The following is a 25,768-nucleotide window of genomic DNA, read 5'->3' as shown; positions in this document are numbered from 1 at the left end:
GTTGAATCTGGCACGAGGCTGTTTTGACGTGTGGCTGTGGTCGATTCCGCCGGGAAAGCCTTTCGGTGACGTCGAAGTGGCGCCGAACAGCTGGGCAGCGCAAGTGGAGACGTTTAGTCGATCGGAACCTATTTTGTCGAGTCTGATTACCGATTCGGAGCCAGAATTAGCAGAACGGCTCGCTCGCTACGATATGATCTTTGTCATCGACAGCGAGCTGTGGAATACGAGCCTGAGCCTGAGAGCATTGCTTGAAAAAGTTCAAGAATACGATTGCAGGAAGGGCCATACCGTGTTGACTTCGTGCGCCTACAGATGCTATCCTCATTATCCTCTGGGCGATCCGAATGAATTTTGGCTCGATCGTCGTTTTTTACGATATCTCGGACCGGAGGCTTCCGATCAAGCTGCTCACATCATCTGCGGTCCACTTTGTGTCTTTCCGTCGAGTCTCATCAAAAAGTCACTGAAAGAGAAGTGTCCTCTTGGGTCGCTGTCATCCGATGTTGCGCTCTATTGGCTGTCCTACGTTTTCCAACACGTCTGTGGAGCTACTGCGTGGAAAATCGAATTACCTACGATTGCAATCGAGGAGCCCCCTATTCCTCCGTCTCTGTTACCAGCAATGACGACTATATATGCCTACCACGTTAAGGCGGCATGGCCCAAAGGAGTTCTTACTCCTCTTCCAAAAACGACTAAAGGCAACCCGAAAAAATCTCTAACTTGTTCTGATTTATGGCTTCAGGGATTTGGCGGTATTAATATGTTTTCTAATCCCGTCGAGTACGATTTTGAAGCGGCTGCCGCTTACGGTGCCCACGTGATTCGAATCGGCGCCGCAGGAGGGACTCGTGACTTGCAGTACCTCGTAAACGACGACGACTTCGTCCCGGAGGACAGAATTTTCGCTAAAGACGAAGAGAAGTTGAGAAATAATATAGGGAGACTGAAAAACAGTTTGGAACGAGCGGAGAAGGCCGGCCTCCGAGTGATCATCACATTGACAAACCTACCAGGTCGTTCGTTTGAAGACGAAAAAGATTGTCGACTCTATTTGAAGCCAATTTATTTCAAACGTCTTTGTCGCCTTTGGGAACTGCTAGCGACACTTCTTGCAGATCAACGTCACATTTTGGCCGGTTACGATTTGATCAACGAACCGGCAGTGCGAGACGATCAATGCGATTTAGCTGACGTCAAAGAAACGTCGGATTTGCGACTTCTGTTTGACTTCTTTACAGACGCAATTGCTTCCATACGAAAGCACGACAAGTCCACGGCTATTATCGTTGAAAGCAGTTACTGGGCTTTTCCGACGACGTTCAAGTATATGAGAACGTTTGACGATCCTCTTGTCGTCTATTCGTTTCATATGTATCATCCTCGACTGTTGACGAAAAGGGCTCTAAATCGTTTTAAGAAGTTCGTTTATCCAGGCGACGTTTCTCGCTGGCAGATACACACGAGCGAAACCTTGTTTTGGAATCGAGATGCTTTGGAGAAATTTCTACAGCCCGTTGTGAATTTTCAGAAAATCAACGATATTCCTTCGAGCCGAATTTTCGTCGGCGAATTTGGCTGTTGTCGAGGAATCGAAGGAGCTGCTCAGTATCTGACTGATCTTATTGACATCTTTGACAGGCACAAGTGGAGCTGGTGCGTTTTCTCGTTTCGCGATCCCGAATGGGATGCCATGGACTACGAACTCGGAGAAGACATCGAAAACATGCTCTATCGTCACCAATCGCGTCTTTTCACAAAATTAACTCAACACTTCCACTAAATACAAAGGTCATCCCATAATCTCACGTGAACGCGTGCTTCTTCACGTGACACTAAAACAGAACGCCCAGTAGTCGGAACGAAGTCTCTTAAGTCGTCTCTTCATTTCTTTATTTGTTTGTTGCACATCCTATACGTGTGGTTGAAAAATCGAATGCTTTGGAGCGTTATGCAGGCATCATCTTGCCCAGAGGGCGGAGCCCGTTATTTTTATGTACTGACGTTGCTTGCTGTTCTGACTGTTCTTCGCGACTTCGCGGCGGCTGAAGGTAGACTAGGTATTGATTTAAGAGCGGTTTTCTTACTGGTTTCGTTGTGAACAGATTGCGTCGGAAATTACGTCACAAATTCTCAGGCGAAGTTTGGCTTGAATGACTGGATCGCATCCCAGCCTCAGTATAATTCAAGCGGAGCGGCAGTTGGTAAATTTCCTTCTTTTTTGTCTTCGTGGAGTATTATTTTCGTTATCTGTAGTCAATGAACACTTCCAAATCGCGACGAAGGGCATTGAAACGGCTAACGGCGGCAAAGGACAGCTGAAGCAAAACTTTCGAACTTTGAGAAACGCATCGATCGTAACAATTAGGTACGTCGTTCGTTTTCTCGTAGTTTCTCGTCTCCGTTTCCTTTCAATTTCCTCTTTCACAGTGCCTCGATGAAACGAGACAAGATCGTTAGGGAAGGCTCGCCACTTATCCAGGCCCAAGCGTTTGATTCGACAAGTCGTCTGATTAAAACTTTAGCTAGCACGGACTTACAGGCGTCTGGAAACAACATCTCTTGGGCTTCGTACTCCGCTAGTTTTTCTCTCCCGTCTACCGTCGACGAAATGTCGATTTATTTGATGCCCTCGCCGCGGACGGCCGGTCAGCGCCCTTCGGCGAACGTTGCCTACTTTGATGACATTTGCGTTCAATTTGCCACATTTCAAGCGTCAATTAGCCCTTCTTCTACCGTCGTTGAACGCGATCCTCTTACACTAACCTGTTCCGTCACTGGAACCGACAAGGCGTCGTTTACTTGGAACTATCCCAATAGCCTTTCTCTTATATCGAGATCTACTATAGTCAACAGCGCCACTTCGAGCAAGTTTATCATTTTTCACACTTCAACGGGCGACGAAGGAGTTTTTACCTGTTTCGCCGTCAGTGGAGCAATGAGCGTTTCGGCTAGTTTTACACTCGCATTTGACGGTACGCGCTCGCGTTTCTTCTCGCGCTAGCTGTATGTGAATTGTCGTTCTTTAGTTCCACCGAAATTTAGGTCGGTTTCGTCTCCTACCCAAGCTATCGTTGGCCAAGACTTTAGGTTACCTTGTGCGGCTACAGGAAAGCCGTTTCCATTCGTCACGTGGTATAAAGACAGCAAAAAAATTGAATCCGACAATGTCAACTACTACGTGGATCCCAATGCCTTATCCTTGACTATCAAAAAATTAAACTCGTCTGAAGACAGCGGTCTCTACGTCTGCTACGTTAGAAACAGAGCCGGAACTATTCATAAAAAATACAAACTGAGTTTAGGAGGAGGAGGAGGTGAGGCGCTATTTGAAAGCCGAAAGCCTTTTTAGTCTGTACTGTTAGGTACCGTGGTGCCCGAGATGCCGTCAGCTAGTCCTACTCTCATTCCAACGACAACCGCTGCATCTACTGTAACTCAGAAAACCGACCTGGGGACGACAGTTGTGTTTAGAACGCCAGCACCTACTGCCTCGTCTACTGCCTCGTCTACTACTTCCTCGCCCGGTTTTTTTGGTACAGTCGTGCTGTGTTTGCCTATTGCTGTGTACATGGCGTGTCCTTTCTGCAGACATGGTGGTAGGAGGTCTGAAAGTTTATATCTGGATGGCTATCGGCGGAGGAGTCCTTCTTCTCATTCTAATCTCCATCATTGCCTGCTGCGCTTCTTATTGCAAGCGAAAGTAACTAAAACCAATAAAAACTTACTTGCAAAAGTTCAATTTTTATCTATACAGAGCAAAGGAAAAGAGACACCAACAAATGTCCGTTCATTATATGAAGGCGTCCCGCAAAGGAGCGTCATATGCGGTAAGAAGGGGACGCTTGCGGCAGAAAGGTGGCAAACTAACTCCTTGATAGATTGGTGATCATGCTCGCACAGTCGGGGCGGCCCACCATCCGAATATCCACTCTCGTCCGGCCTATCCTTCCACAGACCCACGCCATTCGGGCTACTATCCCGAAAGTGGCTACAACTCGAATGCAGGCACGATGGAGCGAGGGGGATTCGTTCCTACGCCGTCAGGACTCTATCCGGGCGGACCGCGCTACTCTCAAACGCAATTTCCTCAAGACAGTCGTCGCCTCATCTCTCCCCGTCAGAGCATGAGCGCTGAGATGTCTCCAGAAGAAGGTCACGTCAACGAGGCACTCTACGAAGAACTGGGACCTGTTCAGGAAGAAGCTTACATTGAAATGCACGTCGCACAGCCAGAAGCTTACATTGAAATGCACCCCGCACGGCGGCCAGTCAACGTTTCGTCGCTCGACGAGTCGAATCTCGACCTTAAGAAACGTCAATCTGGTCCTGCCCTTCCCGACCGTCATTCGCAGTTGGCCGCCCAAGTCGAGACACCGAAGAGAGCGTCAGCAGAAATTCCTGATACACCGGGAGACATCGACTACAAGATCTAACTAACAATGCACGACAAAGTGTACGTCTCTCATAAACGTTTCTTCTGTTTTCTTTGTTTTGTAGATAACAAGCTACGAATTCATCCAGACGACTTTTCCGTCCTTGCCTCTCGATACTTTTCCCGTTGCCAGCAATCGCAGCGCCTCCGGATAGGCTCGATGCTCGGCCGTCTTCACTCGAGCCGACAGACTTTCGACGGTGTCGTCGGGATAGACGGCGACCGTTTCTTGAACGATAATCGCGCCGGCGTCGACTTTTTCCTCGACGAAATGAACGGTGCAGCCGGAGACGCGAACGCCCGCCTCTAGAACGCACTCGTGCGCTCGCATGCCGGGAAACGAAGGAAGCAGAGACGGGTGAATGTTGACGAGTTTGCCTTGCCATCGATTCACGAAGTCGACGCCAACGATTCGCATGAATCCGGCCAAACAAACGATATCGACGTCGGCTTTCGTCAGAGCTTCGTGCACAGCCGAATCAAAGGCTCGACGAGATTTGTACTTCTTATGAGGTATTACCTGAAAAATCCGTCAGGCCAATCATATCGAAAAGGACAGAGATTTTTCTCTTTACCTCCGTTGGTATGTCGGCTCTTTCGGCGCGCTTCAATCCTTCGACGTTCGGCACGTTGGATACGACTAGGACGATCTCGGCGTAGTTGCAACGTTTCGTGCTGTCGATCAACGCCTGAAGATTAGTTCCCGTTCCTGATATGAGAACGCCGACTTTCTTTTTCTTCGATTTCCTAGCGACTGTTCTCCGAGCAACGGCAACGGCAAGTGGGTCGGTAAGACGAAACGCCGCTTGCACCGAGCTCGCCAAATTGCCAATTTTTACTTTTGAACCAGAGCCGCTTTTTTCGACGCTGCCCACATTCCACGCCTTTTCACCTGCTTCGTGCAGTTCGAGTAGAACGTCGTCAACGTCAGCGTGCCCTACAACGAGTACCGCACCCAAGCCGAGGTTGAACGTTTTGGCCATTTCTGCAGAATCGATGTTTCCCGCCTTGGCGAGCCAGCCGAAAATGGGCTGAACGTGCCACGAGGACGCGTCCAACCGAGCTTCGAATCCACTCGGCAGCACGCGAGGAATATTCTCGAGCAAGCCCCCGCCCGTAATGTGAGCGAACGCTTTCACTCGTCCTCGACGCAGTACGGGCAAAACGGATCGAACGTAAATCCGCGTCGGAGTCAGCAGCACATTACCCAATCGACTCGTCGCATCGTCGGCGGCGGCGGCGGCGGCGGTGCAAAATTGCACTTCGTCTTCGTAGGAGAGATCCAAATCGCGAACCACTTTGCGAACGAGACTGAAACCGTTGCTATGAAGACCCGACGAGGCTAGCCCAATGAGACAGTCACCAGAACGGATTTCGGAAAGACGAGGCAGATGCTGACCGCGCTCGTAAGCTCCCACAACAAACCCAACCAAGTCGTATTCGCCTGCCTGATACATGCCGGGCATTTCTGCCGTCTCGCCGCCAGTGAGAGCGCAGCCAGCTCTCTTGCATCCCTCACCTATCCCGGAAATCTGCGGGGACATGTATAGATACGCGGCAGTGGCGGCGCGGTGCAAACGGTACTTACCACTGATTTGGCGATTTCCACGTCGAGTTTTCCCGTTGAAAAACAATCGAGAAAAAAGAGGGGTTCGGCTCCGTGGGCTAAGACGTCGTTGGCGCACATGGCGACGAGATCGATTCCCACCGTCTCGTGAAATTGAAATGACTGAGCAACCTAAAAAGGCAGCGTTACGCGTAGTAATTGAGATTGGACATTGAACCTTCAGCTTGGTTCCAACGCCGTCCGTTCCGCTGACAAGTATTGGATCGCTGAATCCGGCGCTTTTGCAGTCGAACAGCGCGCCGAATCCGCCGAGACTTCCAACGCAACCCGCGCGTTTCGTCATTTCGGATAGGGGCTTAATGGCATCGACGAGAGCGTTTCCCGCCGCGATGTCGACTCCGGCACTTTCGTACGTCAATTGACGAAACGTCGACACAACGCTAGGCAAACAAATTCGTTTATTACGAAGCAAACGCGGACTGAGAGGCACGTGCAAATCGTACTAATCCGGCTACAACCTTTTCAAGCCAAGAGAGGCAACGTCTTTTCGATATTGGGCTCCTTCGAATTTGATAGCCTCCACTCCTTTGTAAGCATAATCAACGGCTTCCTTCAATGACGAACTGACGGCTGAGACGGCAAGAACCCGTCCACCTGCCGTTACGAGATCGCCTTTCTCGTTGCAAGCCGTTCCCGCGTGAAAGACTTGAACTCCTGGCAAAGAATCGGCATCCTTTGCACCAGTGATCAATTTTCCTTTGGGATAGGAGCCAGGGTAACCGGCACTGGCCATGACAACGGCGGCGCAATATTTCGAAGAGGAAAAGATTGGCATTGAGGATAAAAGACGACCGTCAACACACGCCTTCATGACGGTGAATAAGTCAGACTCCAATATGGGAAGAAGAACCTGTACAAGGAAAAAATCACTTTCTCTTTCATCTACTTCTGTCGTTTATTTAACCTGCGTTTCTGGGTCGCCGAAACGACAATTGAATTCCAAGACGCGGGGTCCTGATTTGGTTAACATGAGACCGGCGTAAAGGACTCCAACGTAAGGAGACCCCTCTTGACTTAGTCCCTTGACGGCAGGCATCAGAATGTCTTCACGGATTTTCTCAAGAAGATCACTAGAAACCTAGACAAGAATTAAGACTGGACAAGAAGACGTTTTTCGTCATACTTGAGGACACGGACTGTAGGCTCCCATTCCCCCCGTATTCGGTCCCTCGTCGTTGTCGAGGAGACGCTTGTGGTCTTGTGATGGAGGCATCAATGCAATGCTTTGCCCGTCAGAAAATGCCAGAACCTTGAAGCGAAGAGTGACGTCAAAAAATCGCAAAAAAATCGTTTTGCCCGTCCCACCGAAAATTCTTCTCCTTCCAAATATTCTTCAATGACAATCGTCTCGCCAGCGGAACCAAACCGTTTATTCTAAACCCGGACAAAAGTCTCGCGCAAAAATTGGCAAGATATCGCCGACGACACACTTGAAGCATATCCATCACCGCCCGTTTGGCTTCGTCCTTGTCGCGCGCTACGACGACTCCTTTTCCAGCGGCGAGTCCACTCGCCTTCACGACCAACGCCGAATAGGAAGCCCCCTCGTCGATGTGCCGACACGCGGCGTCGATTTCGTCGCTGTCGAACGTCTCCCAACGCGCCGTCGGTATCCCGTGGCGTTGCATGAACTCTTTGGCGAACTTTTTGCTCGATTCGATGCGCGCCGCGCTCGCAGACGGTCCGAAGCATCGGACGTTCGCGCTCGCCAACGAATCGGCGATTCCGTTCGCTAGAGGCGCTTCGGGACCGACGACGACGAGATCGATGACTTTTTCGAGGCACCACGACACGAGGGAAGCGTGATCGTCGCTATTCACGTCCTTTGTGCGAGCGATTCGACCCGATAGGGGAATTCCGGCGTTGCCTGGCGCCACGTAAACGCACGATACGTGCGGAGAAAGGGATAGCTTCCAAGCGAGAGCGTGCTCTCGTCCGCCTCCGCCGAGAACGAGAACTTTAGCCGCCATTTCAAAACCACGTGGTACGTCAGCTTTTACAATTCATTTATTTTTATTGAGGTATCTCTAGTGCACATACTGTACCTCTGGTAAAAGCTTTGATTTTAGGTGTGGGTCAGCGTACATCAGTCAAATGTACAAATCAATCATTTTCATCACTGCTACTACTACCCTCGTACCCACCTAACAAGCTCAATCCTGAGTTCTTCACTGGTGGTGGTGCTGCTGCTGGTGGGTCTTTTGCCTTTTTCTTCACCAGCACTCCTATCATCTTTGATTTCTTTGCAGCTGGTTCAGTTTTTTCAGCCAAAACGTCAGTGGGGTTTCCTCCCGAATTCTTCGTCCTCTTACCCGCCACAGCCTCCTCTTCCTCATCGGAATCATCCTGAATTCGCCTAACAAACGTGGAGTCGGTCCCAAAGACGGCCTTTACCATGGCCTCCTCCTCCTCCTCCTCTCGCTTGGCAACGATGTCTTCAAACTCCCGGTTTCTCGTCAGCAAGTCCTCGTACTCGACCTTCGAAAAGCGAGCATTCTGATCCTTAATCTCCTCCAACGCGTCCAATATATCCATCTCCCGTTTCGACTCTTTCGTGCGATTCTCCAGCGCTTTCATTGGATTACTCATCTCCTCCTCCTCGCGTTCCGCTTCCAAGCGCTTGTCGTCGGCGTCGGCGATCTTCTGCGCCTCGAACGTGCGAGTGGCTCCCCCTTCGCAAATGTAATCGCAGTGCTCGGGATCGGTCTTGAAAGCGACTTCGGACACGCAACGAGGACAGCGGATGTAGAAGCGATAGATGCGTAGGCCCAAATACGTTTCGTTGAGCGACGTTTCTCGTCTCGCGTTGAACTTTTTGCCCTTGTAGATGTACTCGCCGCACGTGTTGCATTGCATCGAGAACGGGGCCATGATGCGAATCACGTACTGGCGATCGCGCGACATGTGCATTCGCGGGATCTTTTTCGGATCGAAATCCGGCGGGAAATACTTGTTCAGAACCTTTCTTTCCGTCATTTTTGGCGAGGACGCAACAACAAAGCCAAAGTGACGTGACGATTTATTAATCTATGTAGGCTGCGGTCAGGTGGTTATGACTTCACTTCGTCACCCGGATTCAGGATTCGGAAAAAATGGGCAAGAAGAGTAAGCAGAAGAAGAAAGGCAATTCTAACACGCGTAAGCAATGCGCTTTGGTGTACTATTTTGGGATTCGCGACTCGATGGGGTGTAGAACCGCAGTGTCCTCACGTCAAAAAAGGGACCGACCCGAAAGTCATAAAGAAGCTGAAACGATCGCAATTAAAAACGTGCTCGGTAAGAATAGACACAGCCCGAACGGTTCACTCGATCCGGTCGTAAAAAGGAGTGCGAGAAGCGGGCGAGAACGAAACAGGAAAATCAAAATGCGCATTCACCCAAGCGAGATGTCGCCGACGCGGAGCTGTGCCTTTGCCTCAAGTGTGGTCAAACGGTACTCGAAAAAAAAATACCGGTAGTGAATTTAATTTTTCCCTTTTTTTGACCGCCGCTTCAGGGATGCTCCCGACAGAGCGAGGCACAGCACGCCCTTCAGCACAATAAAAACGGGATCGATCACCCTATCGTTGTCAATCTTTCCACGTGGCAGATATGGTTGGGACTCATTTTTCTCACTATAAGGCTGTTACCTAAATGTGCTAGGTGCTATGCTTGCGATGATGAGCTCAGGGAAGCGTCTGCTCTGACTGACTGCATATGCAGTCTACGAAAAGAGCTCGGGCTACATAAAACGGCTAGTGAGTATTTTTTCTTCATAATATATTGACATTTGTAATGATGGGTCATAGCCTCCGAAGGGTGCGTTCGAAGTGAAGCAAAGTCTGAGCTCGCACTGAGTGGCTCAGTAAAGGTTGCTACAGTCACAGGCGACTTTCTGTATATTAGATCTTTGTGTCAGGGCCTTATGAATCTCGGCAATACGTGCTTTTTTAATGCTGTCATGCAGGCAAGAGTCTACATATCTGATTATCATTTATCTTGTCTAATCATTTGCAACAGAATCTCTTGCAGACACCTCTGCTTCGTTATGCTGTCTCGCCAGAGAGCTTGCAACGTCCCCGAATGTTGACGTTGAAAGAGGTGCAGTAGGACTTCCTTGCTGGATTTCTTGACGGGACGGATATCTTAGGGTTCACCTGTTGAGGTGGTTCCATCTGTGGATTCTTACAATGTGTTGACGACTCCGTTGAATTGTCTGTACACATCGTTTTTTTCTGCTGCTAAACAGAAGGCAATTAGTCCAAGACTTCTATTTGATGCCATATGCAAGAGGTTCTGACCATCTCTCTACATTTGTACTAATGAGAATGATTCGGTCTGTCCAGGGCTCAACGATTTCGCGGTTATCAACAGCAGGACAGTCAGGAATTGTTGAGACATCTTTTAGATGCTTTGAAAGTGGATGAAATAAGGGTTTGCCTTTAGTCTCTTGTAGCACCGAGGTAATGGCCAAAATTCAATATCTTGTAGAGGCTGAGAGCAAGTGTTCGTTCTCACTATGGTGGCAAGGCTGAAGATGCAGTATTAAAAGGTTAGCCAGAGTTATTGTGAGAAAATCTTATAAAACGTCTTTGATTTTTTAGAGCACTATGCCGAAATCAATACGTCTACTTTTGTAGATGTCATATTTGGAGGAAAGCTCAGTAGCACTGTCGTTTGTCAAGAATGTCACACTGTATAATGGATCCATTCATTTTTTGATTCAAGCGAAGAGTTGTTGTTTTGTTGCTGTAGGCTTCTGCAGTGGTTGAGTCTTTCCTCGATTTATCATTGCCAATTCGTGACGACGGCGTAATTGAAGCTTGATACTCGATTTTTCTGAATTTGAATTTTTTCGTGCAGTTGAAGCGCAATCAAATCGGCTCTAAGAGAAACGTAACGTTAGGGGGAGGAGGAAGAGGAGGAAAAGACACGAAACACTCCGACGACGCTACTCATGCGTCACCGGCACCTCAAAGTCAAAAGCCTTCTAAGTACCAGAAAAAGAAAATGGATCGAGAAAAACGGAAGGTTAGCGCACAAAGGATTGATCTCACTCTCTTTTGAGCATTTTTTTAGAAATCAAAGAGGACTAGAGGTAACTCTGCTTCTGAATCGGTTTGTAATGACGACGAGGAAATGGGCGAGAAAGGTTCTCAGGTGACTGCCAAAACAGGTGAGGAAGAAGAGCCAAAGAGTCCTCAGGATGAAAGACAAGAAGAGGGCTCTGATGCAACGATAGTAGAGGGCTCTGAAACGATAGTAGATAGCACGAAACAGTTGAATTCGAACGGAGGAGAGGAAGGCACCCCATTGGAAGAAGATCCATCAGTTCAAACGCCAGAGGAAGAGGAAGGAAATGCAACGATAGTAGATGGAATGAAACAGTTGAATTTGAACGGAGGAGAGGAAAGCGCCCCATTAGAAGACGCACCAGTTCAAACGCCAGAGGAAGAGAATGCGAATGAAGAGCCAAAGGACGATGACAAATCCATTGAAGCGGATGAAGCGAAGGACCAAAGTCAGCACGAAGAAGAAGAAGAAGAAGAAGCTGCAAGTGAAGTGAACGAAAGCGCTGTAGCAACGGCAGCAGTTGCAGACGTTCCTCATTCTTCCACTCTATCTCCGCTGCAACCACCACAGCCCGGACAGTTTTCCTTGGAAAACTCGCTGGCTTGGTTCTGCGCCGAGGAAGTGCTGGACGGGGTAAATAAGTTCGGCTGTGCGACGTGCACCAAACGAGCAACGTCGCGAGCAGAAAGCGACGAAGAAGAAGTCGCGGAGCCAGGTTCCGCCGACGAAGACGAAGACGACTCCTCTTCTGAAAAGTCAACGAAAAAGCAGCCACCTTCCATGGTATACTCCATAGCAACGAAACAGCTCCTTTTGTGGACACTGCCGCCAGTCTTGACGTTGCACCTGAAACGCTTTCACCAGTCCGGCTACTTCCTTCGCAAGGTCAGCCAACACGTTTCGTTCCCCTTCGTTCTCGACGTGACGTCGTTCTGCAGCTCTAAAGCGGAAGTAGGCACGCATCGTGACATACGTGTATTTTAAAAATAGAAGCCCCAACGCGTTTAATTTATAGGTCGACTTGGATAGCGACGGCAAAGTGCGCTACTCTCTCTACGGCGTCGTTGAACACAGCGGCTCCTTGCGAAGTGGACACTACACCGCATACGTCAAAACCCGAGCGAATCCTCCCCAGCTTCGTTTCGTGTCCCGTCTTCCCGGTGGAGAAAAAGCGGAGGCGGAGACCGCCGCTGCCGCCGCCGCCGCCAGCTCCGCCAGGGATCAGTGGTACTACGTAAGTGATTCTGCCGTTCGACTTGTCTCTCCAGAGGTTGTGAGCAATTCCCAGGCGTTTCTCTTGTTCTATGAACGAGTCTGACTTGTGAACGGCATTGTATGATTTGTATTGTTTATTTTGCTAAATTGGTATTATTCCAGATAGCCTCGTATAGTCGTCATCATCGATGAAGCCACATGAAACTTGAAGTTTTCGAATTTTTGGAGATCTGGCGTAGCTCGTTGGTGACGCTTCTGCTTGTCCGCCTAGGGTTCGATCATCCTCTATGAAACCACACGAAACTTGGAGTCTTTGAATTTTGGGAGATCTGGCGTAGCTCTTTGAAGAGGCTTCAGCCTGTCTACTGGTACGAGGCAATACAGAATGGTATATGAGGTCCTTTGGCTTGACTTTGTCTTCCAATTGATTTGAATTATTAGGTGTTACCATGACGTCAGTTCTTCTGCTTCTATGTGGAGTCTCTGGAGTTTTCTGTCGATTTTCCGAGTTGTCAGCAGAACTCTCTTGCCGAGGAGTAATTTCTGATACAATTTCTCTTTGGTGTTCATATTGTGGTTCTCTCGTCACAGTTTTCACCTCGTTACCATTTTCTGGTACCGCTTTGGGTTCGTTATTTTGATCTTCCGCTACCATTTCTGCCTCTTGGGTATTTTTCAATTGACTAATTTCAGGTTTGGCGCTTTCTGGGCGCTTCATTTCTTGTTGACGAATCTGACAATCCTTTTGCTCTTCTTCGGCAGGCCTGCTGCTGCTGCTGCTTTCGGCGTCTACGTTAGCCTGCTCACGATTCTTTTGCTTATCGTAGATTTGAGCGCAAGTCTCGTCTTTTTGGCTGGGAAGAGGCACAGGTGATTCCTCCAACTGCTCAGTGGCTCGACTTTCTCCACTTTGCACGTCATCATCTCCTCGAGCAGATACAATAACTACAGGGCTCTTCTTTGCCGAAATAGCAGCGAAAGACCGTGTAGACGAACCACAGCCCATATCCGTCGCTTAGGAACGGCTACCGCAGTCAATATCAACGACGCATGACGTAAGCCACGCCTTCAATTTTTTATTTTCGAATAATGCGTACTATAGTGTAGGCAACACGACAAAGCTAACGTACCGCGGCGTGACTAAATTATAAAAAGACAAGACGTCTTCCTTTCTCGTTCTTATATGGCAAGACCAAACACGCTGACGATGCAATACATTGACTTATTCTCCCATCTGACAGTACAACTTCCTATGAAAAAAACGAGGAAAATTTTTAAAAATCGTCAATTTTCAATCAAAGCTAAATACCGTCCGTGGTACTGTCCCAAAAGCAAGAGGCCGCAGTATGAAGACCAGCACCATTTTTCTGCATAATAACGCAGCTCACTAAAAGAATCAGTAAGAATGAATAAAGATAATACTTTTCCTGTATCTATGTACCTATGTATTTGAACGGTTTTCCGAGTTTTGTCAATTGACCGAGGCACTGCTCGACGACGTTCGAAGTCCACTGATTTACCTTATTGTGCTGATAAAGACTGCTTCCCACAACGCTTTCGACCGACTAGCGTTTCAAGACGACGTCGTTTGACTCGTTTTTATTCGATCGTCTTCGGACTCACCTCTTTTATGATCGAACTGACTTCGTCGACGACGAAACTCGTCTGGAACAACACTCTAATGCATGTTTAGGTCGGTTCGGGCGAGTTGTACCTCTTCTGGTGACTGAAATTCGTCCATGGAGACCACTACACACAGACAAATTTATATCAAGTGAAGAGCCCGGACTGAATCTAATATTTTGCGTTGAAAGCGATTTGGGGCTAAGCAGAACTAATCGAATTAGGCACAGAAGCGCTAGTTATCAATCTGAGTGCCTCTTTGAATCTGGAATCGCTTTCCTGTTGCAGGAAAAAATCGGCAAGCAACGACCTTGCGCGCGCTAGTAGCGACATGTCTGTTTGCAAACAATGCAAAAAGTCGTGCTCCGAACACGAATTATCGACCACGCAAAGTCTCTGCAAGGTTAATAAACATGGCACAACATTCCTCGATTCTCTAAAGGCTCCCAACGTACAGGCATGCCGCCAAATGTTCCCGTCAGTACTCTGCAAGTACTGCAGAGTCGAATTTCGCGCCAAGTGAGAAGTCGCGCCGATACTTTTGGGTACTCTTTGACGAATTTTTAAAGAAATGGGACAGATAAGCGAAACGTTGCGTGCGTCGAATGCCAAATGAACGTCCAGCTCTACGGACAGGTAGAGCGTCTCTCTTGCGTGAATTTTCTCCTTCTTATGTCGCGTCTTTAGCCCGCGAAGTGCATCTACTGTCTTTTGCCGTCCGCGTTCGGCTCGCAGCCCTGCAGAAGGTAGAGAACCTGAGATGTGTTTTCTTTTCTTTCTGACTTGATGAGTCCTTTAGATGCGAATCTTCGAAAAAGAAGTACGGAAATCCTGTGAAATGCGAAATGTGCGACAAGCAGTCTGCTTTTATCAAGGAAGCGGACAGACGACAGAAGGTTAGCTTATATTAGTAGCAGTCTCACAAGCATTTAATTAAAATCCTGTGTGGCGTGCTCAGGTCGGTGGAAAGATTTTGTGTATGTTGTGCACAATGGAATATAAAAGGAAGCTTCATCGAGAAAAGAAAAGGCCAATGAAAGACAAAGAAAAGCATAATTCAGAGTATTTGAGGAGAATTATTGAACAATTGCCTTCAAATTAACTCTCTTAGAAGCACACGGATAAAGCACGGCACTGATAATGATTCTACCGACGTTGATTCGAGGGCCTCAGAGTCAACAACCACAGATCGAGTTCCGGTGTCATTGTATGACACTAATTTTCCAGTTTAGTTTATTGGTGACATCAAAGACTTTAGAGAATCCGTACTTCAAGCGGATAGCGTATTAAGAGTTTCTCAGCTGAATGAAGAGGTAGGAGAGGATTAGTTGTTGAAATTGATGGCGTGAAACGTGCCATAGGTGGCTGATTTGAAGAGAGCTGTGCAGCAGAAAGATCAGGAGATATTTAAAAAAGACAAACTAGTATGAAACGGTGTTAATCCATTCTAAAACGACTCGATTTTTTAAAAAAAGATTTTTGAACTCAAAGCTCAGCTCAATCAAACGGAAAAGAGCTATAGGCAAAAGATAGTCACCCTTCAAAAAGAGAGCAAGGAGAAGTCTGAAGCACTTCTGGTATTCTTATACCGTTCATGCAAACACAGGTGTGATGTATCTAATCTTTTTAAGTCACAAAGAAGGGCTCTACAGCGACAGCCAGGCAAGAAGAAGACAAGCACCTAAGACACCTACGTGGTCAAGGTACGCGTACTGTACATACATTGACTTCAACGCCAAATCAGAGGCGATTTTATATGGCATGCGCACGTTTTGCTGAAGCCCGGGCGCCCTAATTAGTTTTTGGTACATGGTCCTTAGTGCCGTTATTGTCGCCGTAATCGTATGGGGTCTCATTTTGGAAGAATTGGCCAGGTACAGCTGTAACGTTGCTTTACTGTTTCTTATACTCAAACAGACTGCTTTACGTCGTACATCATAACATACTAACTATCTAGTTTCTTCGTTCTGAAGTAACCGAAACTTGCTTAGAAGTTAGTTTGCGTTTCTATAGCGTATAAAGCGGAAGATAGCTAGCTATAGATTAGTGAAACGAGACGCTGTAAACGCTCACCGCACAGGGATCCTTTAAGATTCCGACAACGTTCACAGAATTCGTACCGCGGTTTGGTTAACCCATTTTCTTGGCAAGTTAGCGTTGTATTTGCCTTCAAAGTGGGTCGCCCTTTTCCTCGTTTGCACGGCTTGACTTTGATTGAGTAACCATTCATCAGCACAGTCGCGCCTGCTTCTTTGGGAAGCGAGCACGGTCTGTAGACTAGGAAGCAATGCAATTGAACATTTGGTCTGCATTGAATACCCTAAGCCTACTGCTTACTTCTCCTGCACGTGAAAGCCTGAGTGCCTACATCCCACGTTTGCTTTTCTGTGCACGTCCACGTCGCCTCGCCCCGGTAGTGGTAGTAGGAAGTGTTTTTGCACGTAAACGTTATATTTTCCCCCACGCGAAACGTCACCGACTCCGCGTTTTTAATAGTTGGGATAGAATTCGAATCATTGAGGATCATACTTTTGGAAAACGGGCAGTGGACAACTTCAGAGCAAAGTGTCTTAGTCGACTCAAGCACAAGTGTAAAGGGACTCACCTGGAGTGCAAGCCGGGATGACTGGCGGTTCCCACAGTCCGGTTAGTCCGTTGCAGACTTGAGTAAAACCGGTTTCTGCGTATCCCCTGCCGCACGACCAGACAAGTCGAGTACTTGGCGAGTGTCCATCATCCTGAATGTTTGGTGCATTTGCGATGACCGGTTGATGTGCCCTGGGCGACTCGAGCTGGGGATGGGTACAACGTCGGTTTGGTTCTGCACGTGTAGGTTCAGAATCTCGAGTAGCGCATTTTAATTGTTTACCTATACACGTGCTTGGCACGGGTTGCGTCCATTCGCCTGATGGCAAACAAATCGTCGTGTTTTTAGGAACTAAACGTAGTTTCGAGGGATAGCATTCTAATTCCAGTCGAGAGCCCGGTAAAATGGGGTGAGGCGGTGCCTTTGCGATTTGAATGGGATCCGTTTCGAAACGCGGATCCTTTATTTTACACTTCACCTCTAAAGAAGAGTTGTTTAATCAATAATGATTTGCGTAGGCCATTATAGTACGTGCCTCGGCACTTGAACCTAGTCCAACCCTGGACACAATCTAAATAGCCAAAGCGCCGCGACTTTCCGTCGAATCGGTAGTTCTTGTTGCATAGAGCCACCGCTGTTCCGTCGCCAGTTAAAACAAACTGAGCGTTCTCCGATTTTGGAAAAAAATCGGGCGAGCGACAGTCTTTGTTGCGTGCAGTGGCCGAAGTAGCTGCAAAATAAAAGTGTCTGGTTGTACACTTTTATCATTCGATATTACTTACGGCTGCATGGCTCGGGATACGACGACCACTCGCCGTCGGGTAGACACACAGCGATCAAAGCCCAATTATTCGCACTGCACTTATGCTCAACACAGCTGCCCACGCTATAGCGTTCGCGTTCGCACGAGCGACCTGCTACGCTTTGAACAAACTTAGCCACGGTGCCTGTTGCTAGGGCAATCTCACGGCATCGTATTTCTAGATCCGTTGTTTATAGACGTCGTCTCGCTTTGCACGCGCTTTCCTCTCACTTACCGACGCATTTTATCTTTTCCCACGATCCCTCGTTGCACGTCAGGCTGAACTTCGTTCGCACTCGACTCTCGTTGTACGACGGCGATTCTACCTTGTAGTTGTCGTGGCACTCTCCGACTCCGTAGCTCTCGTTTATTCTCAAATATTCCGAATTATTGATATGCGGAAACAGCGTGTCGGCACACGCGATGTAACCACCTGGCGAAATAAAACGAGCTCATTGAAAGGAAAACGGTTCTGCATGGACGACGTTTCACTTTGTAAAATGTCCTTACTCTCGACGGCGTTTCGCGCGCATTGATAATCGGCTCCAGGCCAGATTGCCGATTTTCCTTTAGGGCAGCGACACACGACGCCGGCGTTAGGTGCCTCCACTGTCTCCCCTCGGTTCGTAGGAATGTAGCCTTCGTCGCATGTCAGAACGAATTTTGCTTTTCTCTCCGATCCGCTTCCGGTTTTTCGTATCCATTGCCCATGGTCTGGGTTCTGAGGCTGGCGGCATTCAGAACACGTCGTTTCGGTCTTTGCTAGATTTCAAACTCATTGCGACATTCGTGTCTAAAAGTCTTTCCAGCGTAACCTTGGCAAATTGCAAATGTTGTAGCAGCACATAGCAGTGCAGTGTAGATAGAAAACTCGCCGCGAGGCTCTCTGTTCATTGAGCAGGTAGACTTGAGGGAACCCTTGGGGCACTGCCGCTCACTGTAACTCATTATAAAGACAACCTCCGGGGGATTCCAATGATGGAATTTCGATTTCCTTGTTTTTCCCTAGCTGTCCGTAACGTACGTGTGACGCTATGCCAGAGCCTGCATGATGCTTCGTTATTTAGCTAGACTAATAAGTTTTGCACTGGGATTAGTATAGCATTGACTGACCCTAGCAAGGACGTTGGTGCAACGCCTACATTCCATTCAAACGTCGCTTTGTTGCTTTCGGTTTTTGCACAACTCATGCATGCATACGTGAAACAAGTTGTTATGTGTTATAGAATTGCCGTCTGAACAAAAGGCGTCGTCTTGTGATTCGTTTCGGTTTCACGATCTGCTCAATGACGGCGTGGGGAAATGGCGCTCCGCAATACATTGATATCAGCCGTGGCTGTGATGAATCCGTTTCGTGTTCGGATCGTCACAGCCGATTTCTACATGGCGCAGCCGGTGGCTGGCCTCGATGTTGGCTACTCCGACTTTCGCTGCAGCCTAACAAAGCAGATTCCCGTCATTCGCGTGTACGGATCGACTCCGGGTGGCCAAAAGGCGTGCGTTCACGTCCACGGGCTCTTCCCCTACATCTACGTTCCGTGCAACGGCGGCGCTTGGCAAACGGACGTCGCGTACATGCGACAAATAGCAGCGAGCATCGACGTCGCTCTTCACGTCGCATTGGGAAGGGGAGATCGAGTCCAACAGCAAGCCGTCTACAAAATCGTTCCTGTCAGAGGCCTGTAAGTCTGGGTCACGTCTCTTGGGTGAGACATACCGAGTGCGTCTTAATAATAGGCCATTCTACGGCTACCACGCAGAAGAAAAGCTGTTTTTGAAAATATATCTCTACAATCCGTTTACTGCAGGACGGTAAGGATTTCTTTGTTTTATCAAAATAATAGTAATGATAGTAATAATTTTGGACAGCGTTGCTGAGCTGCTTCAGACTGGTGCTGTGATGAATCACTGTTTCCAACCGCACGAGTCTCACATACCCTTCTTACTTCAGGTAGGCTGTGCTGACTTATTACTCTTGATCTCCAGGATACATTTTCTTCATTTTTTAGTTCTTTATGGACTATAATTTGTATGGTATGAATTTCATCGAATTTTCTGCTGTTAAATTTCGTCTTCCATTGACCCCAGGTACTAGAAAAATTAAATTTTGACGTCGTATCTATAGCATTTCTTGAATAGCCACTTTGTCATCTTCACCTGTTGAAATTTGGAATGAGACGACCATATCAAGGTACAGATTCTCTTGGTAGTCAGGAGAGAAATAAATGCTTTTTGGAACTAGAGATCTCTTACTTTCTCCGAGCGTAACTCGTCAAAGTGTATGTGAACTGGAAGCAGACGGCGTTGCGGTCGATATTTTAAATCAAAAGAATATAAGCCAGGGTTAGAAGAGGTGACGTTGGGGGAAATATTACCTCACATCGCGTGTAGCTAAATTTGCTAATCCTGGCCTGGCCGCAATCTGGGAAGACGAACAGGAAAGGCGAAGACAGCAAAATGAATCTTCACAGTTGACGCCGCCTCTCTCACCAGGTCATTGCAAAGAGACCTCCACTAGTATAGTACAGTATCAATTTTTTTTCAGATCGAGCAGATAGGGACGATTACGAACCTGAGCGCGCTTGGAAAGAGGAAATACGTCGCATCATTGAACAGCACACGCAGAGGTATAGACCGTATAACGCAGTGGAACTGTTTTTACTGATGCACACGTCAGTGACACTGAAGAGGCACAAGAAGCGTCAAGTGACCAAACCATTAGCGATGCTGCTTCGGTAGAAATACATCAGTCTCAGATTTCACCTGTTCAAGGTGAGATTCCCCCCGTTACGTTAGAACGCGCTTAGCTTAGCAACGATATAGCAGAAGAGCAGGAGCCTCTCGGTAGAATTAGCGAGGACGTCGTTTACTCGTCTTCAAGTCAGCCAGCTTATGATCAGAGTAGGTCCGCGTCTTTGATCTGTAGCTTTGCGTGCATTGCTCTTTAGGAATAGACAGCGACGTGGTGAACCTTTTGGCCAATTTGGACGAATCGTCCGACTCGACGCTCGCCTCGTCACTAGAATCCAATCATCGTCTCGACTCGAGTCAGCGCGGCGAAAGCGCACGACTTCTAAGCCAGCATTTGACAGGACCGACTCTGAGCGGCGAACCTTCGAAGAGCGTAAACGAACTCCTGAGCTACGGTCTAGACGTCGACGACGAACAGGATTTGATGGACCTGGCAAATACGATGAAAGAAGACGAAGAAGAAAGTTTTCAGTTATCGCAGCGTCTTTCACCATCGTACAACCTCGATAGCAGGTAAAAATCAGCGAAAAAAAACTATTAAATCCAAAAGACGACGCTTTCCCCAGCATGAATTCTTCTTTTGATTCCGCCGCTGCGGCTCTAATGGACGAATTCGATGCAGCCAATACAACAATTCCGCAGCTTGATGGGTCGAGGGATCGACCAGGAAGTAAAGTAGCAATAGCACGTCTCGATGATTATTCTTTCTATTTCCTGTTCTTTCTAATCGAGGCGGCGAACGGAAAATTTACCCGTTGCGAAAGTCGTCGTCGTTGTCGTCGTCGTCGCGAGGTTCTCGTGGGCGTACTGGCGACTTTCAGTCGTCGTTTTCGAGATCTCGTCGCGCTGCGAGCGATCGGAGAAAAGCGGAGACGACCGACGAGACGACCGTCGCCGCTCTTTCGTCGGGAGTCCGCTTTCTAGTTCCTGTCGCCGAAAAAATTCCCTTTAACGTCTCGAGAAAGTATATCCGGAGAAAAGAGGAGAACGAGTCTGTCGAAACGATTCAATCTGGGACGGGAGTCGACGCGAAAGGAAACGAAAAGGGGATTATGAGATTTCCTGGAAAGGAACGATCGTCGTTTTACGTTCGATCGTCTTTTCGATTCGGCTTTGACGAGCATCCGCTGTTTCGAGCCGGAGACGACGCCCTGCTCGACGTCTTCTCCAGTTTCGACGGTCGCGATTCGGACGACGCTTTGCAGCGTATGGGTTTTCGTTCGCCGTCGCCGCCGCCTCTTTCTTCCACCACCGAATCGTCGTCCTTCGCTTTGCCGACGCTCGAGAGAGCGGAAGCAGAAGAGACAGACCGCCGTCTTCCTGCGTCGTTTATTGTCTTGAGGCCATTGTTGGACCCTCCTACGAAGCGAAGTCTCGTCGAGTCAGCTGGCGACTACGGTATTCCTCAAGTCAGTCATCGAACGGCTTATTATAGTGTTGCAAGTGACGCTACTCGTTCTAGGTAAGTCTTTAGAGCTAATCCCCTTTTTATGCGGAGCCTCTCGTCTTAGAGACGTTCGCGATCAGCGCTTTCATGTGCCGTCAGAAAAGGTGGCGTTGTAGCTGTTTTAGAGAGAAATTTCGATATTGTTTTGTTAGGCATGCAATTTGCCTAAGTTTGATACGAGAAAGTGTCTTTTAGTGGACACCGAAACGCGTCGGAATTTGACGTTGAATCAAATCAGGAAAGAATACGCGGTTGCCGGCGTGGCTAACCAGAGGCAACCAACGGCGTGTATCATGACTCCCGCTCGAACACCGGTGCATCCAAGTAAGACTCGAGAATGGCTGAACCAGAAGCAAAAAAATCGGCAAAGGCCAGAAAAGAGACCAGCCGCTCAAAGTACGCCTATCAACAGCCAATCTAAGAAGACTCGTCTTCATTCCTCGCCGTCTCTGATACATCAATCTGTCAGACAAACGGCCAGACTCAAGTTGAACGAGCACTTCTGTTATCAAAGTCCCGAGTCAAAACATTCTGACGGATCTTTTATCGAAGGACCGACACTCAACAATTCGTTTGGATTTCGAGTCAGTCAAAAAAACCTCCAAGATGCCAAAGCTTTGAAAGAAGTAAGAACGCGTATTGCTATTGCATATAATTTTTTTGCCGACTTCCAGTGCCAACACTTGACGCAATTCAGCCTGGAGTTGCACGTAAGAACGCGCGGTACGTATCGTCCCGATCCGACAATCGATTCCATCTGCGCCGCTTTCTATTGCATCTGGCGCGACGTGCCAATGGGAACGCCGGCCGAAATCACGGGCGTCTACGCGGTGAGCGGCGAAAGCGATCGACAACGAGGCGAAGATTTGAAATTTGAAGTGCTCGATCGCTGCGGACTCTCCGGAATCAAAATCGACTACTTCCCAGACGAAAAAAGTCTTCTGCGAGAATTCATTGATCTCGTTCGAAGACACGATCCCGATATTCTCGTTGGATACGAAATTCAAATGCTTTCGTGGGGCTACGCGATGGAAAGGGCGGCCGCTTTGGACGTCAATTTCTGCACGGAAATATCGAGAGTTCCTGATCGGACGGGTTCGAGTCGCCACTCGACGGAAAGAGACGAATACGGAGCTCGGCACATGTCGGAGATATGCGTCTGCGGACGAATTGTTCTAAACGTTTGGAGACTCATGAGAAAAGAGGTGAGATAGCAGTGGAAGAGAAACAATTAGTTTATACGTTCCTCTTTCTCGTCAGGTCACGTTGACCGGCTACAGTTTTGAAAACGTCGTCTTTCACGTTCTGCATCAACGCATTCCTTCATTCGACTTCAAGACGCTCACGTCTTGGTTTGATCAAAAGACGAATTCGTATCGGTGCGCCGTCAGACGAAAGAAAAATTAATTAATTAATATAGTCATTCCTTCGTGCAGGTGGCGCGTTGTAGAGAACTATCTGCGACGATGTCGCTTCAATTTGCTGCTTCTGGAACGGCTCGACATCGTCGGACGAACGAGCGAGCTGGCTCGTTTGTTTGGTATCCTCTTTTATTCCGTCATTTCAAGGGGCTCCCAGGTCGGAGAAAAACGCAATTGATTAATTAACGCGTCATAAATTTATACGCGCGTAGTATCGCGTCGAATCAATGATGCTTCGCATTGCCAAACCGATGAATTATGTTCCCGTTTCTCCAAGTCCTCGACAGCGGGCCAAGTATTACGGGTGTCATATCTGTGTTACAAGGGAGACGATTTTTTCCTTTAAAGGATGAACGCACCCGAGTGCCTCCAGCTAATCATGGAACCAGAGTCTCGGTTCTACACTGATCCCGTCGTTGTCTTGGATTTCCGGTCTCTGTACCCGTCTATCATTATTGCGCACAATTATTGTTTCTCGACGTGTCTGGGTCGTGTTTCTTCCTTGTCCGAGTAAGGGGCACCGTTGCAGACATTTAGAGACATCGTAGACCTGCTTTGTTTTAGAGCCGGCGATTTCAAGTTTGGAGCAACGTCGTTAAACGTTCCACCTCAACTCTTGAAGGCCAGTTTTTTTTCTATGTTGAGTTGCTTTGGTTTAGGTCAATTTTTTCGCAGAAACTTGAACCGAATATAAGCGTTTCTCCGAATGGAGTAGCATTTGTAAAGCCCTGCGTCAGAAAAGGAGTTCTTCCAAAGTAGATAAAATTGCCAAGGCAAGCACGGTTTTTTTAACGAATTACCTTCAGAATGTTGGAAGAAATACTAAAGACTCGCATTATGGTGAAGCAATCAATGAAGAAATGTAAAGATAAAAAAGTTGAGTGAACAGTTGCTGTCCAACTAGATCCTGGCATATCATTATTTAGTCGATCTACCGTATGCTTGATGCTCGTCAGCTCGGTTTAAAATTAATCGCTAACGTCACGTACGGCTACACGTCCGCGAATTTTTCCGGAAGAATGCCTTGTGTTGAAGTAGGGATCAAGACGAAATTGATTTACTAAACTATGCTTGTATTTAGATTGGCGATAGCATTGTGAGAAAAGCGAGAGAGACGCTTGAAAAGGCCATTGACATGGTAGAACGCAATCCTAGGTGGAAAGCAAAAGTGGTCTATGGAGATACGGACAGGTTATTTATTTCTTCAGATGCAGCAGGACCATGTCATTTTATTTATTTCTGGCAGCATGTTTCTTCTATTAAAAGGCGTTTCAAAAGACAGGGCTTTTGAAATTGGACACGAAATTGTGGAGGCTGTGACTGCAGCTAATCCAAAACCTGTCAAATTGAAATTTGAAAAAGTGTGTCATTATCATATATGCGTACTTGTGAGTTGTCGACTATAGCAACTCGGTCTCGCAGGTTTACTTGCCGTGCGTACTGGAAACGAAAAAGCGCTACGTTGGCTTTATGTACGAAACACCGGAACAAAAGGAGCCCGTTTTTGACGCCAAAGGAATAGAGACAGTGAGACGCGATGGATGCCAAGCTGCTGTCAAGGTTTCTATACATAACATGGTTCAACTAAATCTCAACTCTACGTTCTTGGCGGTGATAGATTTTAGAACGCTCAATTAAGCTGCTGTTCGAGTCTCGAGACGTCTCGCAAGTGAAACGCTACGTGCAAAAGCAGTGCACCAAAATCTTGGAGGACAGAGTTCCCATGCTCGACTTTATCATAGCAAAAGAGTATCGAGGCATGGGCACGTACAAGCCCGGTGCCTGCGTTCCTTGCCTCGAAATTACGAAGTGAGGAGTGTGATTTGTAACTGAAATATCATTCATTAATAACGTCCCTTGCAGAAAATTGTTAGCAACGGATCCAAGAGCCGAGCCCAGAGTCGGCGAGCGCGTTCCATACGTCATTGTCTATGGTAGTCCGGGCTTGCCATTGATTCAACTCGTTCGACGGTGAGTCAGGGCGACTATAACGCCGCAATGCAAGACTTTAGGAAATCAATATAGGCCAGACGAGGTGCTCTACGACTCCAACCTTCGACTGAATTCGATTTATTACGTCACGAAGCAAATTCTGCCTCCGCTAACGAGGATTTTTTCTCTGTTGGGCGTCGACGTTTTTTCGTGGTACAACGAGCTTCCGCGATTTCAAAAATCCAACTCTTTGGTCGGAAATGACGACGAAAGTCGCAAAGTGAGAACGAAGTGTTTTGTTTTTGAACGACTCGCATTTATTTCTCTAGGAAACGATTTCGCATTATTTTAGGTCGGTTCACTGCGTCGTGTGCAACGAGTTGTGTCACACGGGCGTTTGCTCGAGCTGCCGCGAGCGACCTCAACTGGCAATCACAGTTTTGGAATCTCAACTGAGAACGATTGAAAAGAAGTACAGCGATACTCGCGAGGTAGCGACTCGATTGGGCGGGATCGATTCTTGTATCGTTTGTCGTAGGTGTGTTTTCATTGCCTTGGATTCAGAGACCCCGGTATGCTTTGCACCTCATTAGAATGTCCAAATTTATATCGTCTTGTGCGGGATTCGCGAGACCTCGCCAAACGTTCAAAATTAGACAGTTTAGAGAGAGAAATATTCTAGTTTATTCGCACAGAATCCTTGCCATAGTGGCACGAACCTATATACGTACGCATTCTGAGGCGCGGTCACGGTTTACTGCATCCTTCTAGAGTGTAGTGAAGATTATTCTTTTTTGATTTTCGCCATTGCATGGACTGCAAATAAAAGAGCTTATAAGCCACCCGCTTTAGATGAGAGTAGATTGGAGTCTC

At 47.8% G+C, this 25,768-nt stretch overlaps 8 protein-coding genes across 9 annotated transcripts; 4 read left to right on the top strand and 4 right to left on the bottom strand.

The window, feature by feature from the left end:
- The first annotated feature begins 1,791 nt into the window (after window positions 1–1,791).
- Window positions 1,792–4,528, top strand: LOC136192978 (uncharacterized). Its single transcript, XM_065981758.1, has 9 exons — window positions 1,792–2,054; window positions 2,109–2,207; window positions 2,260–2,371; window positions 2,434–2,978; window positions 3,033–3,320; window positions 3,369–3,539; window positions 3,595–3,706; window positions 3,761–3,833; window positions 3,885–4,528. The coding sequence occupies exons 1-9, from the start codon at window positions 1,940–1,942 to the stop codon at window positions 4,437–4,439; spliced, it is 2,070 nt and encodes a 689-aa protein (XP_065837830.1). The 5' UTR covers window positions 1,792–1,939; the 3' UTR covers window positions 4,440–4,528.
- Window positions 4,368–8,048, bottom strand: LOC136192973 (trifunctional purine biosynthetic protein adenosine-3-like). Its single transcript, XM_065981750.1, has 9 exons — window positions 7,496–8,048; window positions 7,371–7,439; window positions 7,189–7,314; window positions 6,970–7,143; window positions 6,524–6,915; window positions 6,223–6,445; window positions 6,027–6,176; window positions 5,014–5,970; window positions 4,368–4,958 (listed from the first exon to the last, which is right to left on the bottom strand). The coding sequence occupies exons 1-9, from the start codon at window positions 8,033–8,035 to the stop codon at window positions 4,512–4,514; spliced, it is 3,078 nt and encodes a 1,025-aa protein (XP_065837822.1). The 5' UTR covers window positions 8,036–8,048; the 3' UTR covers window positions 4,368–4,511.
- Window positions 8,049–8,077: 29 nt separating this feature from the next.
- Window positions 8,078–9,112, bottom strand: LOC136192988 (splicing factor YJU2-like). The gene has a single exon (XM_065981773.1). It carries the CDS (start codon window positions 9,039–9,041, stop codon window positions 8,169–8,171), a length of 873 nt encoding a protein of 290 aa, XP_065837845.1. The 5' UTR covers window positions 9,042–9,112; the 3' UTR covers window positions 8,078–8,168.
- LOC136192977 (ubiquitin carboxyl-terminal hydrolase 16-like) lies at window positions 9,075–12,497 on the top strand. The gene is made up of 16 exons (XM_065981757.1): window positions 9,075–9,203; window positions 9,259–9,341; window positions 9,391–9,498; window positions 9,562–9,659; window positions 9,708–9,802; window positions 9,854–9,915; window positions 9,964–10,011; window positions 10,065–10,145; window positions 10,195–10,337; window positions 10,391–10,478; window positions 10,536–10,596; window positions 10,649–10,740; window positions 10,800–10,856; window positions 10,908–11,075; window positions 11,124–12,068; window positions 12,133–12,497. The coding sequence occupies exons 1-16, from the start codon at window positions 9,158–9,160 to the stop codon at window positions 12,433–12,435; spliced, it is 2,478 nt and encodes an 825-aa protein (XP_065837829.1). The 5' UTR covers window positions 9,075–9,157; the 3' UTR covers window positions 12,436–12,497.
- An 875-nt stretch (window positions 12,498–13,372) lies between these two features.
- LOC136192965 (dynein light chain Tctex-type 1-like) lies at window positions 13,373–14,116 on the bottom strand. Its single transcript, XM_065981741.1, has 5 exons — window positions 14,047–14,116; window positions 13,956–13,997; window positions 13,774–13,897; window positions 13,642–13,719; window positions 13,373–13,582 (listed from the first exon to the last, which is right to left on the bottom strand). Exons 1-5 carry the CDS (start codon window positions 14,071–14,073, stop codon window positions 13,512–13,514), a joined length of 342 nt encoding a protein of 113 aa, XP_065837813.1. The 5' UTR covers window positions 14,074–14,116; the 3' UTR covers window positions 13,373–13,511.
- LOC136192950 (protein FAM76A-like) lies at window positions 14,054–16,238 on the top strand. The gene is made up of 12 exons (XM_065981722.1): window positions 14,054–14,179; window positions 14,244–14,358; window positions 14,413–14,474; window positions 14,525–14,591; window positions 14,643–14,701; window positions 14,755–14,851; window positions 14,914–15,017; window positions 15,067–15,162; window positions 15,214–15,268; window positions 15,317–15,379; window positions 15,431–15,532; window positions 15,587–16,238. The coding sequence occupies exons 2-12, from the start codon at window positions 14,287–14,289 to the stop codon at window positions 15,638–15,640; spliced, it is 831 nt and encodes a 276-aa protein (XP_065837794.1). The 5' UTR covers window positions 14,054–14,179; window positions 14,244–14,286; the 3' UTR covers window positions 15,641–16,238.
- Window positions 15,831–18,238, bottom strand: LOC136193016 (sushi, von Willebrand factor type A, EGF and pentraxin domain-containing protein 1-like). The gene is made up of 10 exons (XM_065981805.1): window positions 18,160–18,238; window positions 17,855–18,106; window positions 17,580–17,777; window positions 17,325–17,522; window positions 17,078–17,272; window positions 16,825–17,022; window positions 16,561–16,776; window positions 16,293–16,508; window positions 16,029–16,232; window positions 15,831–15,962 (listed from the first exon to the last, which is right to left on the bottom strand). The coding sequence occupies exons 1-10, from the start codon at window positions 18,236–18,238 to the stop codon at window positions 15,943–15,945; spliced, it is 1,776 nt and encodes a 591-aa protein (XP_065837877.1). The 3' UTR covers window positions 15,831–15,942.
- Window positions 18,239–18,685: 447 nt separating this feature from the next.
- Window positions 18,686–25,698, top strand: LOC136192929 (DNA polymerase zeta catalytic subunit-like). 2 transcript variants are annotated; one of them, XM_065981690.1, is made up of 32 exons: window positions 18,686–19,026; window positions 19,082–19,156; window positions 19,214–19,295; window positions 19,354–19,432; window positions 19,484–19,535; window positions 19,587–19,687; window positions 19,736–19,837; window positions 19,890–19,971; window positions 20,022–20,116; window positions 20,171–20,245; window positions 20,293–20,608; window positions 20,662–20,765; window positions 20,828–21,557; window positions 21,607–21,646; window positions 21,695–22,168; window positions 22,217–22,747; window positions 22,803–22,921; window positions 22,979–23,120; window positions 23,176–23,258; window positions 23,312–23,473; window positions 23,528–23,585; window positions 23,639–23,718; window positions 23,770–23,839; window positions 23,890–23,997; window positions 24,045–24,154; window positions 24,210–24,324; window positions 24,386–24,523; window positions 24,582–24,772; window positions 24,827–24,934; window positions 24,989–25,175; window positions 25,225–25,386; window positions 25,434–25,698. In XM_065981690.1, the coding sequence occupies exons 1-32, from the start codon at window positions 18,686–18,688 to the stop codon at window positions 25,575–25,577; spliced, it is 5,256 nt and encodes a 1,751-aa protein (XP_065837762.1). In that variant the 3' UTR covers window positions 25,578–25,698. The 2 variants fall into 2 exon arrangements, with proteins under 2 accessions (XP_065837762.1, XP_065837761.1); XM_065981689.1 differs by having other exon boundaries at window positions 20,168–20,245.
- Window positions 25,699–25,768: the final 70 nt, after the last annotated feature.

The sequence above is a fragment of the Oscarella lobularis genome, chromosome 11 (genome assembly GCF_947507565.1).
Source record: "Oscarella lobularis chromosome 11, ooOscLobu1.1, whole genome shotgun sequence".
Taxonomy (NCBI): Eukaryota; Metazoa; Porifera; class Homoscleromorpha; order Homosclerophorida; family Oscarellidae; genus Oscarella; species Oscarella lobularis.
This window is presented reverse-complemented; position numbering and strand designations above follow the sequence as displayed.